Source organism: Barbatula barbatula (genome assembly GCF_947034865.1).
Source record: "Barbatula barbatula genome assembly, chromosome: 12".
Classification (NCBI taxonomy): Eukaryota; Metazoa; Chordata; class Actinopteri; order Cypriniformes; family Nemacheilidae; genus Barbatula; species Barbatula barbatula.
The window spans coordinates 10,120,953-10,140,899 of record NC_136775.1 but is presented as its reverse complement, the minus strand read 5'-3'; the positions used below and the strand labels follow the sequence as shown (position 1 = coordinate 10,140,899).

General features: G+C 42.4%; 1 protein-coding gene across 1 annotated transcript; it reads right to left on the bottom strand.

The window, feature by feature from the left end:
• Positions 1–2,891: 2,891 nt before the first annotated feature.
• steap4 (STEAP family member 4) lies at positions 2,892–12,860 on the bottom strand. Its single transcript, XM_079469166.1, has 5 exons — positions 12,435–12,860; positions 11,020–11,474; positions 5,396–5,923; positions 5,026–5,190; positions 2,892–4,792 (listed from the first exon to the last, which is right to left on the bottom strand). Exons 2-5 carry the CDS (start codon positions 11,470–11,472, stop codon positions 4,532–4,534), a joined length of 1,407 nt encoding a protein of 468 aa, XP_079325292.1. The 5' UTR covers positions 11,473–11,474; positions 12,435–12,860; the 3' UTR covers positions 2,892–4,531.
• Between the last annotated feature and the right edge of the window lie 7,087 nt (positions 12,861–19,947).

Below are 19,947 nucleotides of genomic sequence, written 5' to 3'. Positions count from 1 at the left end.
GCACATGGGAGTCACATCCGGAGAAAGCGCTTGAGAGTAATCCTCCTTTTGTGGGATGGCACCACAAGACGTTGTTCTATAGCTGAGTGCAGGGATCGGGCTGGTACATAAGTCTGCATTAGAGAGTGAAGATATGGGGGCGCCGAACCAATGGTGGTTTTGTAGGCCAGGAGCAGAGATTTGAATTGGATGCGAGCGACTATAGGGAGCCGGTGCAACCTAACGAAGAAAGGAGTGACGTGCGCTCTTTTCAGTTCGTTGAAGACCACTCTGCCGTTGCATTCTTTATCATCTGTAGAGGTCTGGTTGTACAAGCGTGAAGACCAGCTAGTAGAGCATTGCAAAAGTCCAGTCTGGACAGGACAAGAGCCTCGACAAGAACTTGCGTTGCATACTCAGACAGGAAACGTCTAATTCTCCTAATATTGTAGAGGATGAATCTGCAGGACCTGGTGATCCTGGCAACGTGATCTGTGAAATTCAGCTGATCATCAATTACCACTCCCAGGTTTCTGGCCGTTCTGGAAGGATTAGTGGTTAATGAACCTAGTTGGATGGAAAGGTCATGCTGAGTCTTCGGGTCGGCCGGGATGATGAGCAGTTCAGTTTTTGGAAGGTTCAGCTGCAGGTGATGGTCCTAAATCCAGAGTGAAATGTCGATCATTAGGCTGAAATGATAGGTGGAGCTGTGTGTCATCCGCATAGCAGTGATAGGAAAAGCCATGTTTCAGAATGACAAACCTAGAGACGTTGTGTATATGGAGAAGAGCAGTGGCCCAAGAACTGAGCCCTGGGGTACCCCTGTACTGAGAAGCTGAGACTCAGAGACAAGACCTCACCTATTCAAGAGGTAGAATTCAAACCAATGTAGCGCCATTGCAGACACATCCATGGTCTTTAGGGTCAACTGGAGGATGTGGTGGTTGATAGTGTCAAAAGCGGCAGATAGATCGAGGAAGATGAGTGCAGATAATTTATAGGCTGCCCTTGACAGTCTGAGGGCTTCAATGACTGAGAGCAGTGCAGTCTCTGTGGAATGACCGATTTTGAAACCAGACTGGTGGCTGTCCAAGAGGTTGTTCTGTGTGAGAAATGAGGAGAGCTGGTCGGCTACCATATGCTCAAAGGTTTTTGCAATGAAGGGGAGGAGAGATACTGGTCTGTAGTTTCCTAGCAGTCCTAGCCTCTTCAGTAGTTATACAGGCCTCCTTAAAAGCTGTGGGAAATGTACCAGAGGTGAGAAAACCAGGGGGCTGATGGTCTAGCGTGGGCTGGTCTAGATGTAAGAGGGCATAAGTTAGATTGGAGCATAGAGTGTCGGTGGCACTGTTCGTATTCAGTAGAGAGAGCTGTTCAGGGGGAAGAGCATGGTGGAGACCTCTGAGGATAAGCCGGAGGGAGAAAGTTTGCGTAGGTTACGTCGGAATGCGACCAGTGGGGAAGGGTGTGTTGCATCTGGTGAATTTAGGTGGAGATCCAGAGTAATGTGGAAATGATCCGATGAGTGCAGCGGGGTAACCTTGGCGTGATTAGTGGAGCAGGGTAGATAAGATCCAGCTGATTACCAGACTTGCGGGTTGCTGAAGTGGGAGCTCGCTTGAGGTCGAACGATGCAGTCAGGTTGTTGAAGTCGGCAGCCTGTGTTTTTCCGCAGATTGGCAGGTCCATAAGGCAATAGGAAAATTAGTTGAGACCGTTGTGGATGCTGAAAGAGCACACAGATTATTAGCATTGCGTTGCCTTTGGTGTGGTCCAGGTGATTTACGAGTTGCAGTTACAATAGCGAAACAAGAATGAAATACACTTACAAGCTTTATGTTGCCTTCTGCCGATAATCTGCTTCTTCTGCAAACTGCAGACATGTCTGCAGCGTGGAATCAAGAATAGATCAGATATTTGTGATGGAATAACATGGAGTTTGTGTGCATGTGTGAGCAACACAAAGAGAGTTTTGCGGGGGGAATGCTGTATTTAAGTTGTTGTTTTTGTGTGTCTAAGAAATGTTTCCAGCTTTTTTTCAAGAAATATACCCAGAAAACAGACACACAGAGTCTTAAGTACTAAGGCACTTTTGAGGTGTACCCAAATATCATTTCATCATTTTCCTCTGTGATGATATTTTCTATCACCTGAGAGATGTCTGTGGTGAGGCCACAACAACCGCTGCTAGGTCTATGTGTGGCTGTCTGTTTGATCACAGTCCCAAAAGGCTTCTATTTGGCTCACAGTTTTATGCAAAGCGATGCTAGTTTTCCTTTTTCGTTAAAATAATACAAAGAACGTGTGTTTTTTTGTGTGCGTGAAAAAGCCATTTTACTCCACTTACACTGTTGACCCCACTGAAAATGATGCCAAATTGTTTGATAGTAAATTATTGTTACTACAATCTATACAATGTCAACACACTATCTTCTGGTTAAGTCAGGTATTTATCTCACTGGACCAATCAGTGGTCTTACAGTAAATATTAGGTTGGTTTTACTACCCTGGACAGAGACTCAGATCAGATCAGTGAGTTGGTAGATCTCTGGAGATTTCCATTCCACATTGCCACCAAACATATATTATTTTTGTCTTACATCTGCTTGTGATATTATTCATGATTTCTAAAGCTCAGTTTTTTTAACATGGGGTCTCAGCAAACTTCCAAGGGGACCTCAAAATGACTTCAAATAACTTCAAATTAGCGTTAAACATTAATTATAATTAAAAAACATTATTAAAGGCATGTTCAATCTTTCAAGTTATGCCACTAGAATATTTTATTTGAAACATTGTTAGGGACCGACCCATACCATTTTTATCCTGACCTTAGTGTGTATATAGTAAAATAAATAGATGCAAGCATGTGCATTTGTATTTGTCCAAACTCCTTATCCAACAAAGTATCTGATCAAGATTTTAATGGTGGGTGAATGATTTAACTTTAATTATTCAACTCATATTTACATCATCATTAATACAGGTAACGAGTGGAGGACAGAGGAGCCTCTTAAAGAAGAAGTTACAGGTCTGTGAGAGCCAGAAATCTTGCTTTTCTGTAGGTGACCAAATACTTATTTTCCACCATAATTTGCAAATAAATTCTTTAAAATCAGACAATGTGATTTTCAGATTTCTTTTCACATTCTGTCTCTCATAGTTGAAGTGTACCTATGATGAAAATTACAGGCCTCTGTCATCTTTTTACGTGGGAGAACTTGCACAATTGGTGGCTTACCAAATACTTTTTTGGCCCACTGTATGGTCCCCATTGACTTTCCATAGTATTAAAAATTACTATGGTCAAGTCAATGGGGACCATTCCTTTACTAAACTATAAAAAAATATAGTCTTCATGGTGTCTCGTAGCGCAGTTTAGTACATTGAGATCTTCCAAAGTTTATCTTAAATAATTTTTTTGTTTATTAATTACAAAATTATTTAAATACATTTAAGTAGTTTTTAATGCACCTTTTACCTGGGCATCTTAGTCTGAAAGTATGAATAACAATATCGGCGTTACAACATTCACAACAGAATTATGCAGAAATATGCCCTTGCGGGTGATTGTTTTGGTGTTTAAATAAATCGTGTCTTTTGTTAACCCCTTCACTGCTGCCTGCGCTTGGGTTCTTCTCCTGCGATCCTGACAATAATATATTATATGCTGTCAGAATAATTGTGGTCAAATCTAAAAGCAAATTTAATACTTTAAGTTTAATACGATAAGTCTTTATTGCTGATTCTTCTCATTCATTATCAAGTCATACAAAATAACATAACAATCCTTGCAAGGATGCAATATTTTAAACACTCTCGATGCTTTGTGTCTGGAATAAGTAAAGTTATTAGTTTTCTTCACCAGTGTGCACGCACTGCTTTCAGTAACTTTCAATACAAAATGTGCCTTGTTATTCTGGTTCCGCAGCCGGCGCCTCTTCATAAAAGCACTATACAGAAAGGCCTATCCGCCATAGGCACTTGAATTCCAATGTGATTGACAGGTCCTTTATACTTCACAAGAGAGAGAACGATGAGCTTTCCTGCAGGAAAGACAGGAAAGCCACAGATCAAGAAGGAAGTTGCTGCTCAGTTTTGGATCGATAATATCTAAAGGGAAAAGCCCAATGGGAGGCTCTTGAGAGGAAATAGCTCAGAGGAACAGGTAATAAAAAGACGGGTAAAAGAGCTTTACACAATACAGAAATGTGTGCTTTAATAAATGTACAGAAACCCCACCTCAGCTGGCCTTGTATTCTGTATAGAGGAGAGAAAACATGTCACGTGAACAGTTGATATATGGATTTTTTTAATGCGATACAAATCTAGGGTCATAAAATAGGCATGCTATGTGAGTTATATGGATTACTGTGAAATGATTATCATTGCTGGTCACCAGCCGTGTGAAGAATATTGAGAAGCCAAAGCCTCTCTAGGTAGCTCTATTTGTTGAGACCAAAGAAGAATTGCTGTTGCATTGCAACAGTCGACATCCAACCTCACAGTCAGGTATGACAGTTTATAGCTCTTTCAGTTTTTGTACGAAACTCTAGGCCATTAGCGGTTGGCTGGTCTTTTGTGACGTCTTGCTCTGTCTTTCCCATCCTTGACGTATACGGCTGACTTTCTTGTCCACGCATGGAGTGATGAGGATGAGCTTTAGGATCAGAACTATGCAGGGGACCACCAGAGATAACATGTACGCTGGGGGCATCCACCACTTGTATATGGATGGTCTCAGAAATTTGTCCCAGCCGTACAGGAATGTGTGGAGGGTGCAGAGCAGCAGGGTGATGTAGCCCAGTTTAGACTATATGGAGGAGATGACAGATAAGAGAGAGTTTAATAAACAATATTGCACTGCATGCTTTCCTAACTGGGCTTTTCAGAGCATTCTTGGAGTTTTAGTTAAGAGTGAAATTTTAAACTCCTACTGGAGTCTGAATCTAATTATTTTTTATAAGTATAATGCTTTATCATTTGTAAGTGAATTAGTAATATATCTGTCAGTGGCAGTTCAATTTTCACTCATCGATGTAGTACCTGTACAAATCTAAACTCCATCCAGTTTAGAGAGTTGCTCACAGATGGGAGAGAGGTAATTCCTAAAAGGACAAAAAGGACAAATCCGAGAATTCCCATGGAGAAGTAGGAATCATAACGCCAGGCTGCTGTTTTGTCAAACTCATAGGTTATGTTGTCTTTGACCTGCCAAGACAGCATTAACTTAAATTAGCAGCACACACAGATTTACTGTATTTAGGTAATTTTTGTGCAAAACCCTTTTATGATTTTTCTTTTATGCGTTTTATTGTTTTCAAGGCATGAAGAGCAAGATTTAAACTTTATTACACATATTTCTTAATTAGATTTTCCGAGTGGACATCTTAAGAGGCGACATTTTTAAACTCACCAGTGATATAACATAGACATTTCTCCTGTAGGTCACGTAATATCTGATGGGAATAACTAAGGTGTAGATAACATGTAGAAAAGCAAAGGCCAAAGCTAAAAGTCCTAGTTGCTTTCTGCACAGCATCCAACGATCTAGCCAATCAGGGAAGCGTCGGTACTTTGTGCCATTATATATCTGCAAGAACCCGGCCAGTGCGCCAGGCAGGTAACACAGGGCCAGCATCACCAGGGCGACGATCGGAAAGGCCTTGTTGGCTAGTGATATCATAATACGAAAAGAAATGTCTTTGCCGTTGGTGATACCCTCGTAGATAACATCTCTTATGAGCACGTAGAAAAAAATTAATGCAGTAAGACCAATGGCGATGCAGAGAGGAAGTCTCCAGAGAGGAAAGAGTTGCAAAGGTAGATCTTCCAGCTCAGAAGCTGCTTTCAGAGAGCCTTTGTCTGAGGCAGAGAAACCAAGAGCCTGAGCAATGTCCACCACCTGTTGCTTAGCATCAGCCTGGTCCCCACAGACAAGCACCTTAAAAAATGACAATAACAAGTTTATATAGTTAGAGAATTCAAAACTTAGATGCTCTTTTTTACAATAGCTTGTGGAAATGTACAAGGTTGAATGTTCTGTGTGAGTTTATTACAACTGAGTTTGGCATAAGTTCAGGGTCCAATTTTTAAAGTTTCATGCAATAGACACATTTTGTGATCTGTGTGCGTATTGTGTAAATACAGTTTACTTCTGTGTTTTAACTATCATTTAGACAATTAGCCCCTCCTTGAACCGCCACCTTAACGTGGTGGAGGGGTTTGAGTACCCGAGTGACCCTAGGAGCTATGTTGTCGGGGGCTATATGCCCCTGGTAGGGTCTCCCAAGGCAAACAGGTCCTAGGCGACGGGTCAGACTAAGAGTGGTTCAAAAGCCCTTTATGATGTTTAAAATTACAAGGACCGTGACGTCGCCCGGTATGGCGCAACCGGGGCACCCTTTCCCCACGGGGTCCGGCCGGGCTCAGCCCGAAGGAGCGACGTGGGGCCGCCTTCCCGTGGGCTCACCACGTGCGGGAGGGACCATAGGGGGTCGGTGCGTAGTGGATCGGGCGGCAGTCGGAGGAGAGTGCCTCGACAGCCCGATCCCTGGACACGGAAGCTAGCTCTAGGGACGTGGAACGTCACCTCGCTGGCGGGGAAGGAGCCTGAGATGGTGCGTGAGGTTGATAGGTTCCGACTAGAGATAGTCGGGATCACCTCTACGCATGGCTTGGGCTCTGGAACCACACTCCTCGAGAGAGGATGGACACTTCATCACTCTGGAGTTGCCCATGGGGAGAGGCGGCGGGCTGGTGTGGGTCTGCTTATAGCCCCCCAGCTATCCCGCCATGTGTTGGAGTTTACCCCGGTGAACGAGAGGGTCGTTTCCCTGCGCCTACGGGTCGGGGTTAGGTCTCTCACTGTTGTTTGTGCCTACGGGCCGAACGGCAGTGCAGAGTACCCGACCTTCTTGGAGTCTCTGGGAGGGGTGCTGGAAAGTACTCCGACTGGGGACTCCTTCGTCCTACTGGGGGACTTCAACGCCCATGTCGGCAACGACAGTGACACCTGGAGGGGCGTGATTGGGAGGAACGGCCCCCCTGATCTGAACCCGAGCGGTGTTCAGTTATTGGACTTCTGTGCTAGCCACAGTTTATCTATAACGAACACCATGTTCAAGCATAAGGGTGTCCATCAGTGCACGTGGCACCAGGACACCCTAGGCCGCAGGTCGATGATCGACTTTGTGGTCGTTTCATCTGACCTGCGACCATATGTTTTGGACACTCAGGTTAAGAGAGGGGCGGAGCTGTCAACTGATCACCACCTGGTGGTGATTTGGATCCGATGGCAGGAGAGGAAGCTGGACAGACTCGGCAGACCCAAACGTACTGTAAGGGTCTGCTGGGAACGCCTGGCCGAGTCTCCTGTCAGAGAGATCTTTAACTCCCACCTCCGACAGAGCTTCAACCAGATCCCGAGGGAGGCTGGAGACATTGAGTCCGATTGGACCATGTTCTCCGCCTCCATTGTCGAAGCGGCCACTCGGAGCTGTGGCCGTAAGGTCTCCGGTGCCTGTCGAGGCGGGAATCCCCGAACCCGGTGGTGGACACCGGAAGTAAGGGAAACCGTCAAGCTGAAGAAGGAGTCTTATCGGGCCTTGTTGGCTTGTGGGACTCCTGAGGCAGCTGACAGGTACCGGCAGGCCAAGCGGACTGCTGCCTGGGTGGTTGTGGAGGCAAAAACTCGGGCCTGGGAGGAGTTTGGTGAGGCCATGGAGAAGGACTATCGACTGGCCTCGAAGAGATTCTGGCAAACCGTCCGGCGCCTCAGGAGAGGGAACAGTGCCCTACCAACGCTGTTTACAGTGGAGGTGGGAGGCTGTTGACCTCAACTGGGGATGTCGTCGGACGGTGGAAGGAGTACTTCGAGGATCTCCTCAATCCCACCGTCACGTCCTCCGTTGAGGAAGCAGAGGTTGAGGGCTCAGAGGTGGACTCGTCCATCACCCAAGCCGAAGTCACTGAGGTAGTCAAGAAACTCCTCAGTGGCAAGGCACCGGGGGTGGATGAGATTCGCCCTGAGTACCTCAAGTCTCTGGATGTTGTGGGGCTGTCTTGGCTGACACGCCTCTGCAGCATCGCGTGGCGGTCGGGGACAGTGCCTCTGGGATGGCAGACCGGGGTGGTGGTCCCTCTTTTTAAGAAGGGGGACCGGAGGGTGTGTTCCAACTACAGGGGGATCACACTTCTCAGCCTTCCCGGGAAAGTCTATGCCAGGGTACTGGAGAGGAGAATACGGCCGATAGTAGAACCTCGGATTCAGGAGGAACAGTGTGGTTTTCGTCCAGGCCGTGGAACGCTGGACCAGCTCTACACCCTCTACAGGGTGCTGGAGGGTTCATGGGAGTTTGCTCAACCAATCCACATGTGTTTTGTGGATTTGGAGAAGGCATTCGACTGTGTCCCTCGTGGCATCCTGTGGAGGGTGCTTCGGGAGTATGGGGTCTGTGGTCCTTTACTAAGGGCTGTCAGGTCCCTGTAGGTCCCAAAGAGCTGAGCCGCAAGGCGAAGCTCTCAATTTACCGGTCAATCTACGTTCCTAATCTCACCTATGGTCATGAGCTTTGGGTCATGACCGAAAGGACAAGATCCCGGATACAGGCGGCTGAAATGAGCTTTCTCCGCAGGGTGGCTGGGCGATCCCTTAGAGATAGGGTGAGAAGCTCGGCCACCCGGGAGGAGCTCGGAGTAGAGCCGCTGCTCCTCCACATCGAGAGGGGTCAGCTGAGGTGGCTTGGGCATCTGTTATGGACTGCTGCCCCCGCGACCCAGCCCCGGATAAGCGGTAGAAAATGAATGAATGAATTAGACAATTAGCAGACACCTTTATTCAAAAGGACTTATAAAAGTGAGGCAAACACAAAAAAGCGATTTATTATCCACCTTTTTCTTGACATCTCCATGTAGGGTGCCATAACCGCGATTGACTTCCTGTTTAATGCTCAGCACTTCCGCTTTGTATTTGTTACTATGTTAGAGGACATTTCTGTTACTGGTTAAATATAAAGTTTCTCGAATAGGTTTTGCTGTAAAAGGCTATCAAAACAGCCACAAAATGCTCAGAAAACCTTACGAACAAGTGAAACAACAACAAGAGCGTAAAGTAAATAACATTTAAGGACAGCTCGGTCTTAGCTCTGACTACTGCATTCCGCACCTCTCAAAAACATCACAACATATTGTTTACTGCGTTATTGAATTTATTGTCATTGCTTAGTGCATTGCTATTAACACATAAAGCATAGATCCAGGGCTAAGAGACATGATAATAATTTATTATAATATCAAATGAAGTTTAATTTTACAGTTGCACCGTTTTCAAGCATACGTATTCACATTGGATGTTGAAGGAAATACACTATTTAAAAGTATCTAGTATGTTATGTATGTATTTAAGTGTATGTTGGCCAAGTCAGCACTGTAGCTCTATAAATAAAGGCATGTTTAACAACACAGCAGTGGTATCGCTACAGGACATACCAGAACCAGTCACACTGAAGCATCCAGATGTCTCCAATACAGTGTTATTTTATAAAAGATCCAACGCGATCAGGTTTATTTATATTTGGTGTGGGTATCAAAATCTTCCCATCTGTTCCCGTCAAAGAATTGTGGGTTATCTCTAGAAACGAAGGATACACCTCCTCTGAATTCACATGAAAGTAGGTCGCATTATAAGGGTGCATACAGAGTGTCCTACCTGCTTTTACGAAATCAGACAGCCTCCACGACGTAGCAGGCTTCAAATGAGACCTTCTGAAATGTGCCGCAGGAATCACACACTGTACAGTATTTTTGTAGGCTAACCTGGTAGTTAGTGTGCACTGGTTCAGTCAACCAAAAGCACATTTAGTCTATCAAGGTAATCTTTACAAATGAAGTCCACATTTATTGTTTTCAAAGCCTTAAAATAATATACAGAAATATACAGATTTCACTATGGTTGCTCAACATCAACGTCTCCACCAAGCCTTGGACAACTCATTCAAAACTTTACTAAAAACAGGTTCCCTGATAAGGAAATACTATACTTTTCTGAGAGTTGTGCTCATGTATTTATAAGATTTTTAGGCGAGGTGATGTTTAACGTCCCAGATAATGTCTGTAGTCATATTTAGCAACTTGTAAGCAGCCGGCCAGCTAAACAAAATGAGTGGGTTATAACTGGTGTGTTTTATGTCATTGATTAATATTTGGAGCTTTTGGAGAGCAAACCTAATTCCAGGCATTTACCCAAAAACACGTTGACTTTGGGGCAGTAACCGGTGCTAATATGCTAACTCCCTTCTGGGTTTTGCATACAAAAATACATCATCCCTGCGGCACTCTATTAATGTAGCATAATTTATCAATGTGAGGGATAAGCCAGAATGTCACAGTGTGTTGTTGTTGGCCTGTTGTTGGCCTTCAATAAAAAACTATAATCAAATCAAGGAATAATAACAAACACACTGCTTGGCCGGGTGTGACTGCAAATTTGTATTTAGACACACAAACATGTAAACAGAGTGATGATGATAATCACATTCCATCTGGCCCGATTCTCAACCTGTGAGTTTCCTACAAAGCTCACTACTTAACAAACAGAAAGATGGCACATTTCACAGACAGTGGGCAGCTAATAGAGCCTTGTGAAATTGTTGTGTATTGTTCATGTAGACAGTTATACGTCATTTTTTTCTTGTTTTATGATGTGCGTCATCTGGTGTCTGGCAGTCTCTTAGTAGATTTAGTTTTTTTGCCTAGAACTACATGTCTTCATACAAGACTGTATTAAGCTGTTAGCACTGCATCTCGATTCATTAATTATAAAACAGTTCACTGTTCTAAACAGCTTCTCTCTGCTTTGACCGTTGTTGCTTAAATGATTAAAACATTTGCAAAATGTCACATACTTGGACACATTTTAAAGCTATTTGACGCTCTCTCGTAATTGTAGTAAGTGCAGGTTAGATTACATGATAGACTAGAAATAGATTGCTTTGTTTGCACAAACCACTTTATAGTGTGTTCTTGTCTTTGCAAAATTACCTGTCTGTTGGCATCTAGTCCTCCAGACTGCAGGGCCCAGGCTGAAATGGTATTGAAGGCTTTGACCACAGTTGCCACTGGAACCAGCATGCTCATGTATTCAGCATTTGATTCTGTGTACATGCCACTCTTGAGATTATTGCTGATATCAACCAGCACCTTTCCATCGAGATCAGAGGCCAGTGAGCTCAAGAATCCATAGTGCTCCCTCTGTACAGCCACGAATATCACCTGAGCTTCATGAGCTGCCTCTGCATGAGTCATGACCTTTGAACCCTTAGGCAGCAATTTTGAGTTTTTAGGGTCTCTGGACCCATATACAACATTGTAGCCCGACTGAAGCAAACGGAGCCCTAACGAACGTCCAAAGTCACCTGTACCAAAGATGCACACTGTCTCCTGTTGTTGCGTCTTTGAAGGTATGGCCACCATTGCAACTGAGTCTGACTTCATTCCTAAAATAAATCAAAGAGGATAACAGTTAACTTACAACTAACAATAACAGTATGTTACTTTCTAATAGGGCTTTCATGATGTACCAATAATAATGTAATTGAGCCTAGACTCAGATTAAAAGTACTGTTGTAAAGAATAGACTCGATGTCTGGTCACTTCTGTGTTTACACTTAGGGTGCGAGAAAACATCCGCTGCCCCACCGAAAGTCATTCATCTCTACCTAGAGCTGTGAACATGACGAGGAGAAGATGAATATGTGTACTCGCTGCTTACATAAAATTCGGCGGATTAAAATAAACGATGTTCGTCAGCATTATGAGAGTATTAGCTGCCCCCCTGTCAGGTAAATATGGAGAAGTAGTTTAGACTATACGTTTAAAAATACATGGACAGCTTGGATGCTATTGCTATTTGCATCTAGCATGTACCGTTAAGGCTGGATACCATTAAATAACATCATCTTCACACCGAGTTTATTAACAATTTTCAGCTCTTAAATACCTTTACCTTTAAACAACAGATTTATTTGAATCTGACCAGATACACTGTATCAATAACACAGTTCTCGGTAAGACATTAATAGACCATTTGATCTTCAGATTATGTGCTGTGAAATACATAGTCTATCTTTACATAGAGTCTATTGTTCATTTTTTGTGATACCTAATCCATTAACTAATTTCATCTAATAACCCCTTTATATGCCAATACAGATGTATTAGTTTTATTAGTATTTGTGAACTCTGTTTCTATAGATGATTGATTTAAATGCTGGTGATGATGTAATCAAGTGTCACTTAATTCATAGTTCATTCATAGTGTTATTTTTCTCCTTTAAAGTTCACAAATCTATCACTCATTACAGCAAAAGGGTAGACGATGTCAAACTTAAAACAAAAATACTGAATCAGCATGTTTGTAAAGTTCATCAGATCAGGAAGAATATTAAAATACTCACAGGAATCGATGCAAAAGCACTGTTGTCAGAAATTTTTGCAACAAAATCCACTGGTTCCACTTCGTCGAATCAGATCCTCACTGTCAAAATGTGATATCCAGAAGAAAACTTTATTGCAGAATATCTTTGCCAATAGTTGTTGTCATATCCCTGATAGCAGTATACTGTAGCAAGGCAATGTGATTGTCAAAAGTGTTTTTTTGGTCTGCAAAAACAAATCCGTTTCTGTGTGGGTGTCAGGCTGTCTCTGGTCTGAGTCTGTGTGTGAGCACACCACACGTGTGTAAAAGGAATTTATTCATGAGCTTCTGACCCGCCCACAGCTCAGTGGGGGTTTCGATTTTTGGAGAAGGGGGTTTGTTTTGGTAATGCATAAAGTCCAATGTGGGAAATTCCGAACGACTGTAACTCGTGTTTGCTTGAGTTAACCTTTTGTGCTTTTTGAGGTCAAAGCCTTCCTGGAACTTCGTTGTGCAATAGTGGAATAACTGTGACCGTCTTGCCAAGTGTCTCAAATCCTGAGATTTTGTTCCACGGCATCAGCATCATGTTTTTACATATCATGTGCATTTCTCAAGATATTTTGTGTTTTAAAGACTTACCAAATGCTACATGGAAATCTATTAATCTGTTGTAAATGTAAACAGTCTTTATTTGCTCAGAAAGAAGTAAAACTAGAAACCTGTAGTAACATGCCAAAAACTGGTTTCCCAGAATCCTGTATGGTAAAGTTCACTTATCACTCTACACCTCTCAAGATCTGTAAAGTGTGCTGGATCTGTCATCCATTTTATTGCAATAATCGATCAATTGATCCAGCATACCACATCACGGCATTTCTGCTAGAGGTCAGACCTCAGAGTTCATTGCATGATTAGCCACACATCACATGCTGCTAATTACGCCCAAACTTCTCAAATACACCAGTGCAACAGAGCTGGTAATGCAGGATTTATCTCTTTGTCATTTATTATACCTGCTTGTGCCTACTTACACTCTGCGCCCCCCTCTGTGTGCCTCTCCTGAATAGTGTGTGTGTGTGTGTGTTGAAATGCATGGAAAATGGCTTCTAAATGATTGTGTTAAATGTGTTTCAAATTATTCTTTCAGCCACATTAACACAAACACATGGTTCACATGTGCATGAGATGTTGTGTTCGCTAAATTGTCACGTGTATATGCAGTATTAAGTGTGTAACTCAGTACATTTATATTGACACGTTTCTCTCAGTGTTATTTAATCTTAAAGTTTCTTACAATTGTAACTGTAGTATTTCCAGTAGACTAGTTTAACTAGTTTGTTTCAATGTGTTGTTTTTGTTACTTTTTTGTGCCGTTTTGTCTGTTCACATGGTTGCACTTGAAGTTGTGAGGCAATGGGGATTCTTATTCAGTCCTATGCCTCCCAAATAAAATGAAATAAAATATATGAAATCACAATTAGTCATTATCGGCATAAAACTAGAACCGCTTGCACATGTGAATTCTAACAAAAGTGAAAAATGATCATAACCTTCCTTTTCCTGAAATAAATAAACTTATCAGCATCATTGGCTTCACAAAAATGTAACTAGAATAATCCAGCATAATTCACAAAAAACAATTGGTAATGATGATATTTGGAGAACATTGGCCAAAATCACAAGTCATTTCCAGTTTATCAACAGGAAACTGCATTCCAGCAGTAATCGCTAGAATTAAATGCTTTTAACAGTCAATGATAAACAAACCAAGCACAGATAAGGGATAAAGGGATAATTGGAGAGTACAATCTGTAAGATAAATTGCAAGTTTTTCCCAAACTGCCCTTTTTGTTCTTAAAAAAATACATGAAACATTTTAAAGCTCCTTTTCTTAACCAAATCTGCACACAGACACACATTCAGTATTTGGCATTCACCCTGGAACTGGAACATTTAAGATCATCCAAACTTTTATGCAACATTTATTTTCTGCTCTCCCTCCTGTCTTGAAATTATTTTTTTGTAGAACGTCATCACTCAAGTGTAGATGTCTTCTGCACCCTTTGCTGTACACTTAATGACAGCAGTTCTTCAAGTACTTAAAGTCTGAAGATGGAAGGTTTTACTCATAATGGGTATGACACAAACTTAATGAGACGGCTTTACATGGGAAGAATGAGAGGAAAACTTGTTTCTCTGACAGCTTGATGAACGTGTATCTCGTTTTTACACATTTTCATATTTCTGGAGGAGGTACAGTATCTGGAGAATACACAGTGTGTTGTGTGAAGTGTTTACAGACTGTAATCTTCTGACATAATTCATTTAAAAAGCTAAAATAGCATCCTTTGTTTTGATACTGTTTTGGCTTCCAGACAACAGGAATGGATACAGAGAGAACAGAGTTTGGTCATCCTGGCTTCCATTGCTCAGAATTTCCACATCTTAATTTCCTCAGTTTGGTTTGTATAAGCAGAGGATGTTTGGGAGAAGGCAGATGTCTGGTCCCTAGTGAGCTGACACAATAAAAGCCAAGGCAAATCAGTTTTAGTTTATAGAACACGGTATTCTGCCATAAGGGCATTCCAAACTCTCCAATTTCTTCAACATCTGTTTTTCCCACTAAGGTGGGAGACAATCCAAAGGAACCCATGGTAACAGAAGGGAATTTTGGTTCTGTAAAACTGGGATGGTTTAGCGTTCAGAGGACATATTGTTGCTTTTAGGAATGACTTAAAAAGGTCAGTTAACACATGGGGCTCAGATTCAGAATTCCTGTCTTACAGCAGCAGGGACCCCCAAATTATGTGTGTATATTTTAACTGGAACTGTTCCAAAATCTATTGGGCTGTGTATGGAAACAGTATTTTAATGTTTTATAGGCACATTACTGATGTAAATAAAACGTAGGCAACTTTAAAGTGATAGTTTTCCCAAAAATTTACATTTTGTCATCATTTACTCACCCTCTTGTCATTTCAAACCTGTATGACTTTCATTCTTGAAGATATTTTGAAGATTGTTGTTAACCGGCACCCATTCACTTACATTGCACCTGGCACCCATTCACTTACATTGGTTTTGTTTCCATACAATAGAAGTGAATGGGTGCCTGTGCAGTCACAGAATGTTGTATCTGAGAAAACTTAAAAGTTTGCACAGTTGTTTGATCTTGAAAACCTATCAACTCTGGTGTACTTTTTAAAAGGCCAATGAAATTGGCGAATGCCGCGGCATTCACCTTTTGGGCTGAGGGACCTGGGAAGGATACCCGGGTCGCTTCAGCGGGCGAAGCGTTGTGGCATAAAGGACACAACGTCTCGTTCCCTCCATCAGGGAACTGAGGTTACATCCAAGAGTGAGGAATACGTCAGACGGGACGACCCAATGGGGGATTCACTATGTGTGGAGCATCAGCTCAAGTGACAGGGGTTCACCTCGAGGGGGAAACTCGCCTCTACCGAGCGTTGGTATATGAGCCGCTCCGCCCAGCTCATAACCAGAAGGGATGCTTAGTGATGGATGGTATGCCTGTACTTCCCTCAGAGGGGAAAGTAAGGAGGCCAAAGAGAGCACTGACTCGCCTGTAGAAGGGGAGATGGTGCCTCGCAGGCGTGCGCCCAGCGGGCCGTCGCACAAGTCCTGGATTTATCCCAATCCGCAGCTGCTACAGATGTCTACTAGAAAGGCGCCCTGATCCAGTGTCCACGAGGAGGCTACACCCCGGGTGGAGTGAGCTCTCACTGCCAGTGGGCACAGGAGAAAAGCCATGCGCGAGTGTTTCGGAAAGGCGGTGCGGTGCACCTCATCCCAATGCTTGTGGGTGCCCGGGCAAGCAAGACTGACACTTCTGTGTCAGATTTATTCTGGGCTCGACCGGCCGAAGAGTCTTCCACGTCTGATGCCAGGAAGTCGCCAATCGATGCAACAACGAATCAACTCGTACTCGCCCATCGGAAACGTGTTTTAGTGTATGAACGGTCCTCGGCTTTGGCAGTGGATTAACGTTCATAGAGTCCCCACATCAGCACCACCGCTCACCGCTGCAGACAGCCCGGGGGCCGTTGCTGCAGACGGCTCGGAAAGCCGTTCAGAGAGTCCCCACATCACCACCGCCGATCAGAAGCCACCGCTCAGAAGCCGCGGAGTGGGAAGCAGGCAATATTGTGGCTGCATCCTGGAGGACACAGCCAGCAGTTACCGCAACACCTCGTACGAGTCGATCGCATCCAAGCTTACAACTGACATTCTTCCTAAGCATTTTTGTTCAGCTTCCTGGTAAATATATTTAAAACTTCTTAAATTTTTATACATTTACATAAAAAGAAAAGTGACCAAAGATATTTGGTCCTGTATCATGAAAGAAAAAAGAACTAGCTAAGTTTATGTTTAAAACAAAATTGTACATTAAATCTACAGTAAATTGTTCCGGATGATGGCCTTGCAGTTAGTGCTCCAACATATGGCACTCCGGGCGACCTGAGTTCGAGTCTCGGCTATTAGTCCTTTCTCGATCCCACCCCCTCTCTCACCCACTTTCCTTCCTGTCCTCACTCTCCTACTGCATTAATAAAATGGTTTACAGTAAATTATTGGCAAACCTGCTGTAAAACTACTATAAAGTTGTAAAAGATGTACAGTGTATGTGATCTTTTAAATATTTTTTTTGATTTTATACTTTTTTATATTATATTTTGTCTTTAAAATATCCCAAACGCTAATGCTAATCTCCAATTATAATTTTAACAAACCTAATTTGAATTGGATTAAGGGCAAAAAAATAACTTTTTCATTCCTACAATACAGATGTTGGCAGAAGAAAATCTCACTGCTGCTGTGTGTGTGTGTATGCCTGTACAAATAGATGTGAGGTATCAGACAAAAAATTAAACAATGTATGACACCAACACTACACAGAGAAGACTGCGTGTGCAGTGAATCTTGCCTTTATGGAACAATGCCATTGTAACTATCTGCCCACACTCTATCCGGGCAGCAAAAATACCTTCCCAGCTCACACCAAAAAACATACACTATAGTATAAATTTAGCAACATATTCTGAGAAAAACGTTTCAGTGGTGGTGGGTGGCATTTGGCACAAACTATATGACAGACCCCAAAGGAGGGAGCCAGTGACAGGAAGTATAATTATCACATCGACAGCAGCTCCATTCTGTTGTGTTCTTCCCTTGTTATGTAATTGGTCAAATAAGACAAAGGGCTACGCAACAACAGTAGCATGACGATTCATCCACAATTTGAGTAATTTGGGAGAAGAAAAAGGCTAAATTAGCCATGACAAATCTATTTAATAAGCAAATAGGTGAAATGAACGGGGAATTATTCAAAAAACCCTGTTAATTCAATTACTCAGCTTCCACTGCTTAATGCTACTGTTCTAATTCCTCTCCATTAGACTAATTATTTCTCTCTCTCTCTCGCGCTTTTTCACTCACTTAATGTTGCAGTTGTGTTTCACTCTTTCCCATCGGAATGACCCTTTACAGAAAGTTGCAGGCTTCAAAGTATTTGCTTTGTGCTTTAGAATAATCACCAAAAAGTAGTGGCCCAAAGCGATGCCCGCAGGGCTTTTTTGTGCAATATTTGTTTTTAATCCGCTTCAGATTAGATTGTTATTCCTTCTCTGGGGGCTTGACTCAGTAAACTTTGTGCATGCATTGCTTAAATTCTTCTAAAAACTGAGTTTCAGTTTACACCCCAAATACAACTATGCAACATGCATACAAAATGTTTAATATATTTAATGATATATTTGAATAAACAGTGAAGACTTCCATTTTCTATAGTGTGACGTCACTTTTGAACTCTTCTGAACATGCATTAACATTTTGGACAGCAACTCATTGTTTTATTAAGGAGCTTGATAAAACCACATATACAGTCGGGGTGAACCAGGCGTGTAGCCATGTCTGGAATAAAGTAAACTACGTTTACTTTTTTGGGGGTTTCCTTTACTAGCCAAAGTGTAATCTCGATCCATAATAACAGAACAGCAGACTTTGCATCCCAGATGCTGCATAACCACTTCTGAATTTGCGTGTTGCTTTAGTTTCTACAACCGGAAACTGAGGGTAGTGCAGAGCAACGGATATTAAGTCACTGATATGCAAACAAATAAAAGGGAGACAAGCGATGGGCCATTATTATAAATAGGAATTTCTCTGGATTTGCACATTCTTGGGAACATTTTGGATAATGTAAGTACACAACTGCATGAAATATATCACACTGTGCAAGTGATTTTTGGATATTTCATAAGAAAATTATTCCATATTGTGGCTTTAACTCTGCTTCATATGAATTCGTAAGCATATTCAGCATATTCAGCTCCCTTAAAACCAAGGAACTGTCATGATCCTATCCTTCTTGTCAGTAGTGTGGACGGTATCATGCTTTTTGTGTTTGTTTTGTGTGGAGACACGTGGCCCCTGTTTTGACTTTGCGCAACGTGTCCTGCTCCCATTAGTGCTTCTTCCCCCTCACATGCCCCGCGTTATCTCCCTGTTAGTTTTGCCGTTAGTGTTCATGTCAGCCTGTCATAATTGGGGGCCAACATGTTGAGTATTTGAAGAGCTTCCAATATCTAGGGATTATCCTAGATTGTATCATAAATTATTTTGAGGACACCGATTACATCTATAAGAAAGCAACCCAAAGATTGTTTCTTTCAATGTGAGTAAGGGAATCCTGAGGATGGTATGCACAAGTATGTTGGAAAGTATCTTTTCCTATAACATCACCTGCTGGTATGGTCATCTAGGGGCTAGGAGCAAAGATAATCCTACAAGGATCATTAACACGGCAAGCAAGATCATTTTGGACCCTCAGAGGCAGCTAGTGGAATTGTATACAAACCAGACGAGGAGGAAAGCCTCACAAATAGCTCAGGACCTCATCCACCCTCTTCAACATGCATTTGAAAAACCTACCTCAAGCAGACGATACAGGGTGCCCATAACAACTAGTAATTTTAAGGAATCTTTATTCCATCTGCCATTATTTATTAAATAAATGACCCATAACAAGGTATAAGCAAGTAAAATTTTAATCTACACATTTATCATGTTGTAGATGTCTGTAGTCCAAAGCACAAAGCTTTTATATGTGTATTTATGGTATATGTTATTGTGAGGCCGAATATGAATTTCCACATGTGGATATGTTCTGTCATCATTCTGCCTTCTCTTGTCTTGATTTTCTAGTCTAGTGGCAGAATTATGACAGACCCATGTGTTTTATGTGGAGAGAAGCATGCTATTGTCAATCTGGACTTAATATGCATTCTCTCCAGACTCGTCATCTGGCCTTTCGTTTCTAGTATTGCTTTCCCCTTTGTGTCTCATTACCCACACCTGCCCATCGTTATCTCCTTTGTTAGTCTCTCTATTTAATTCCCTCTTGTCTATTGTCTTGTGCTCGTTCGTAGTACATGTTTCCATGCTCATGCTCATGCTCATGCTCATGCTCATGCTCATGCTCATGCTCATGCTCATGCTCATGCTCATGCTCATGCTCATGCTCATGCTCA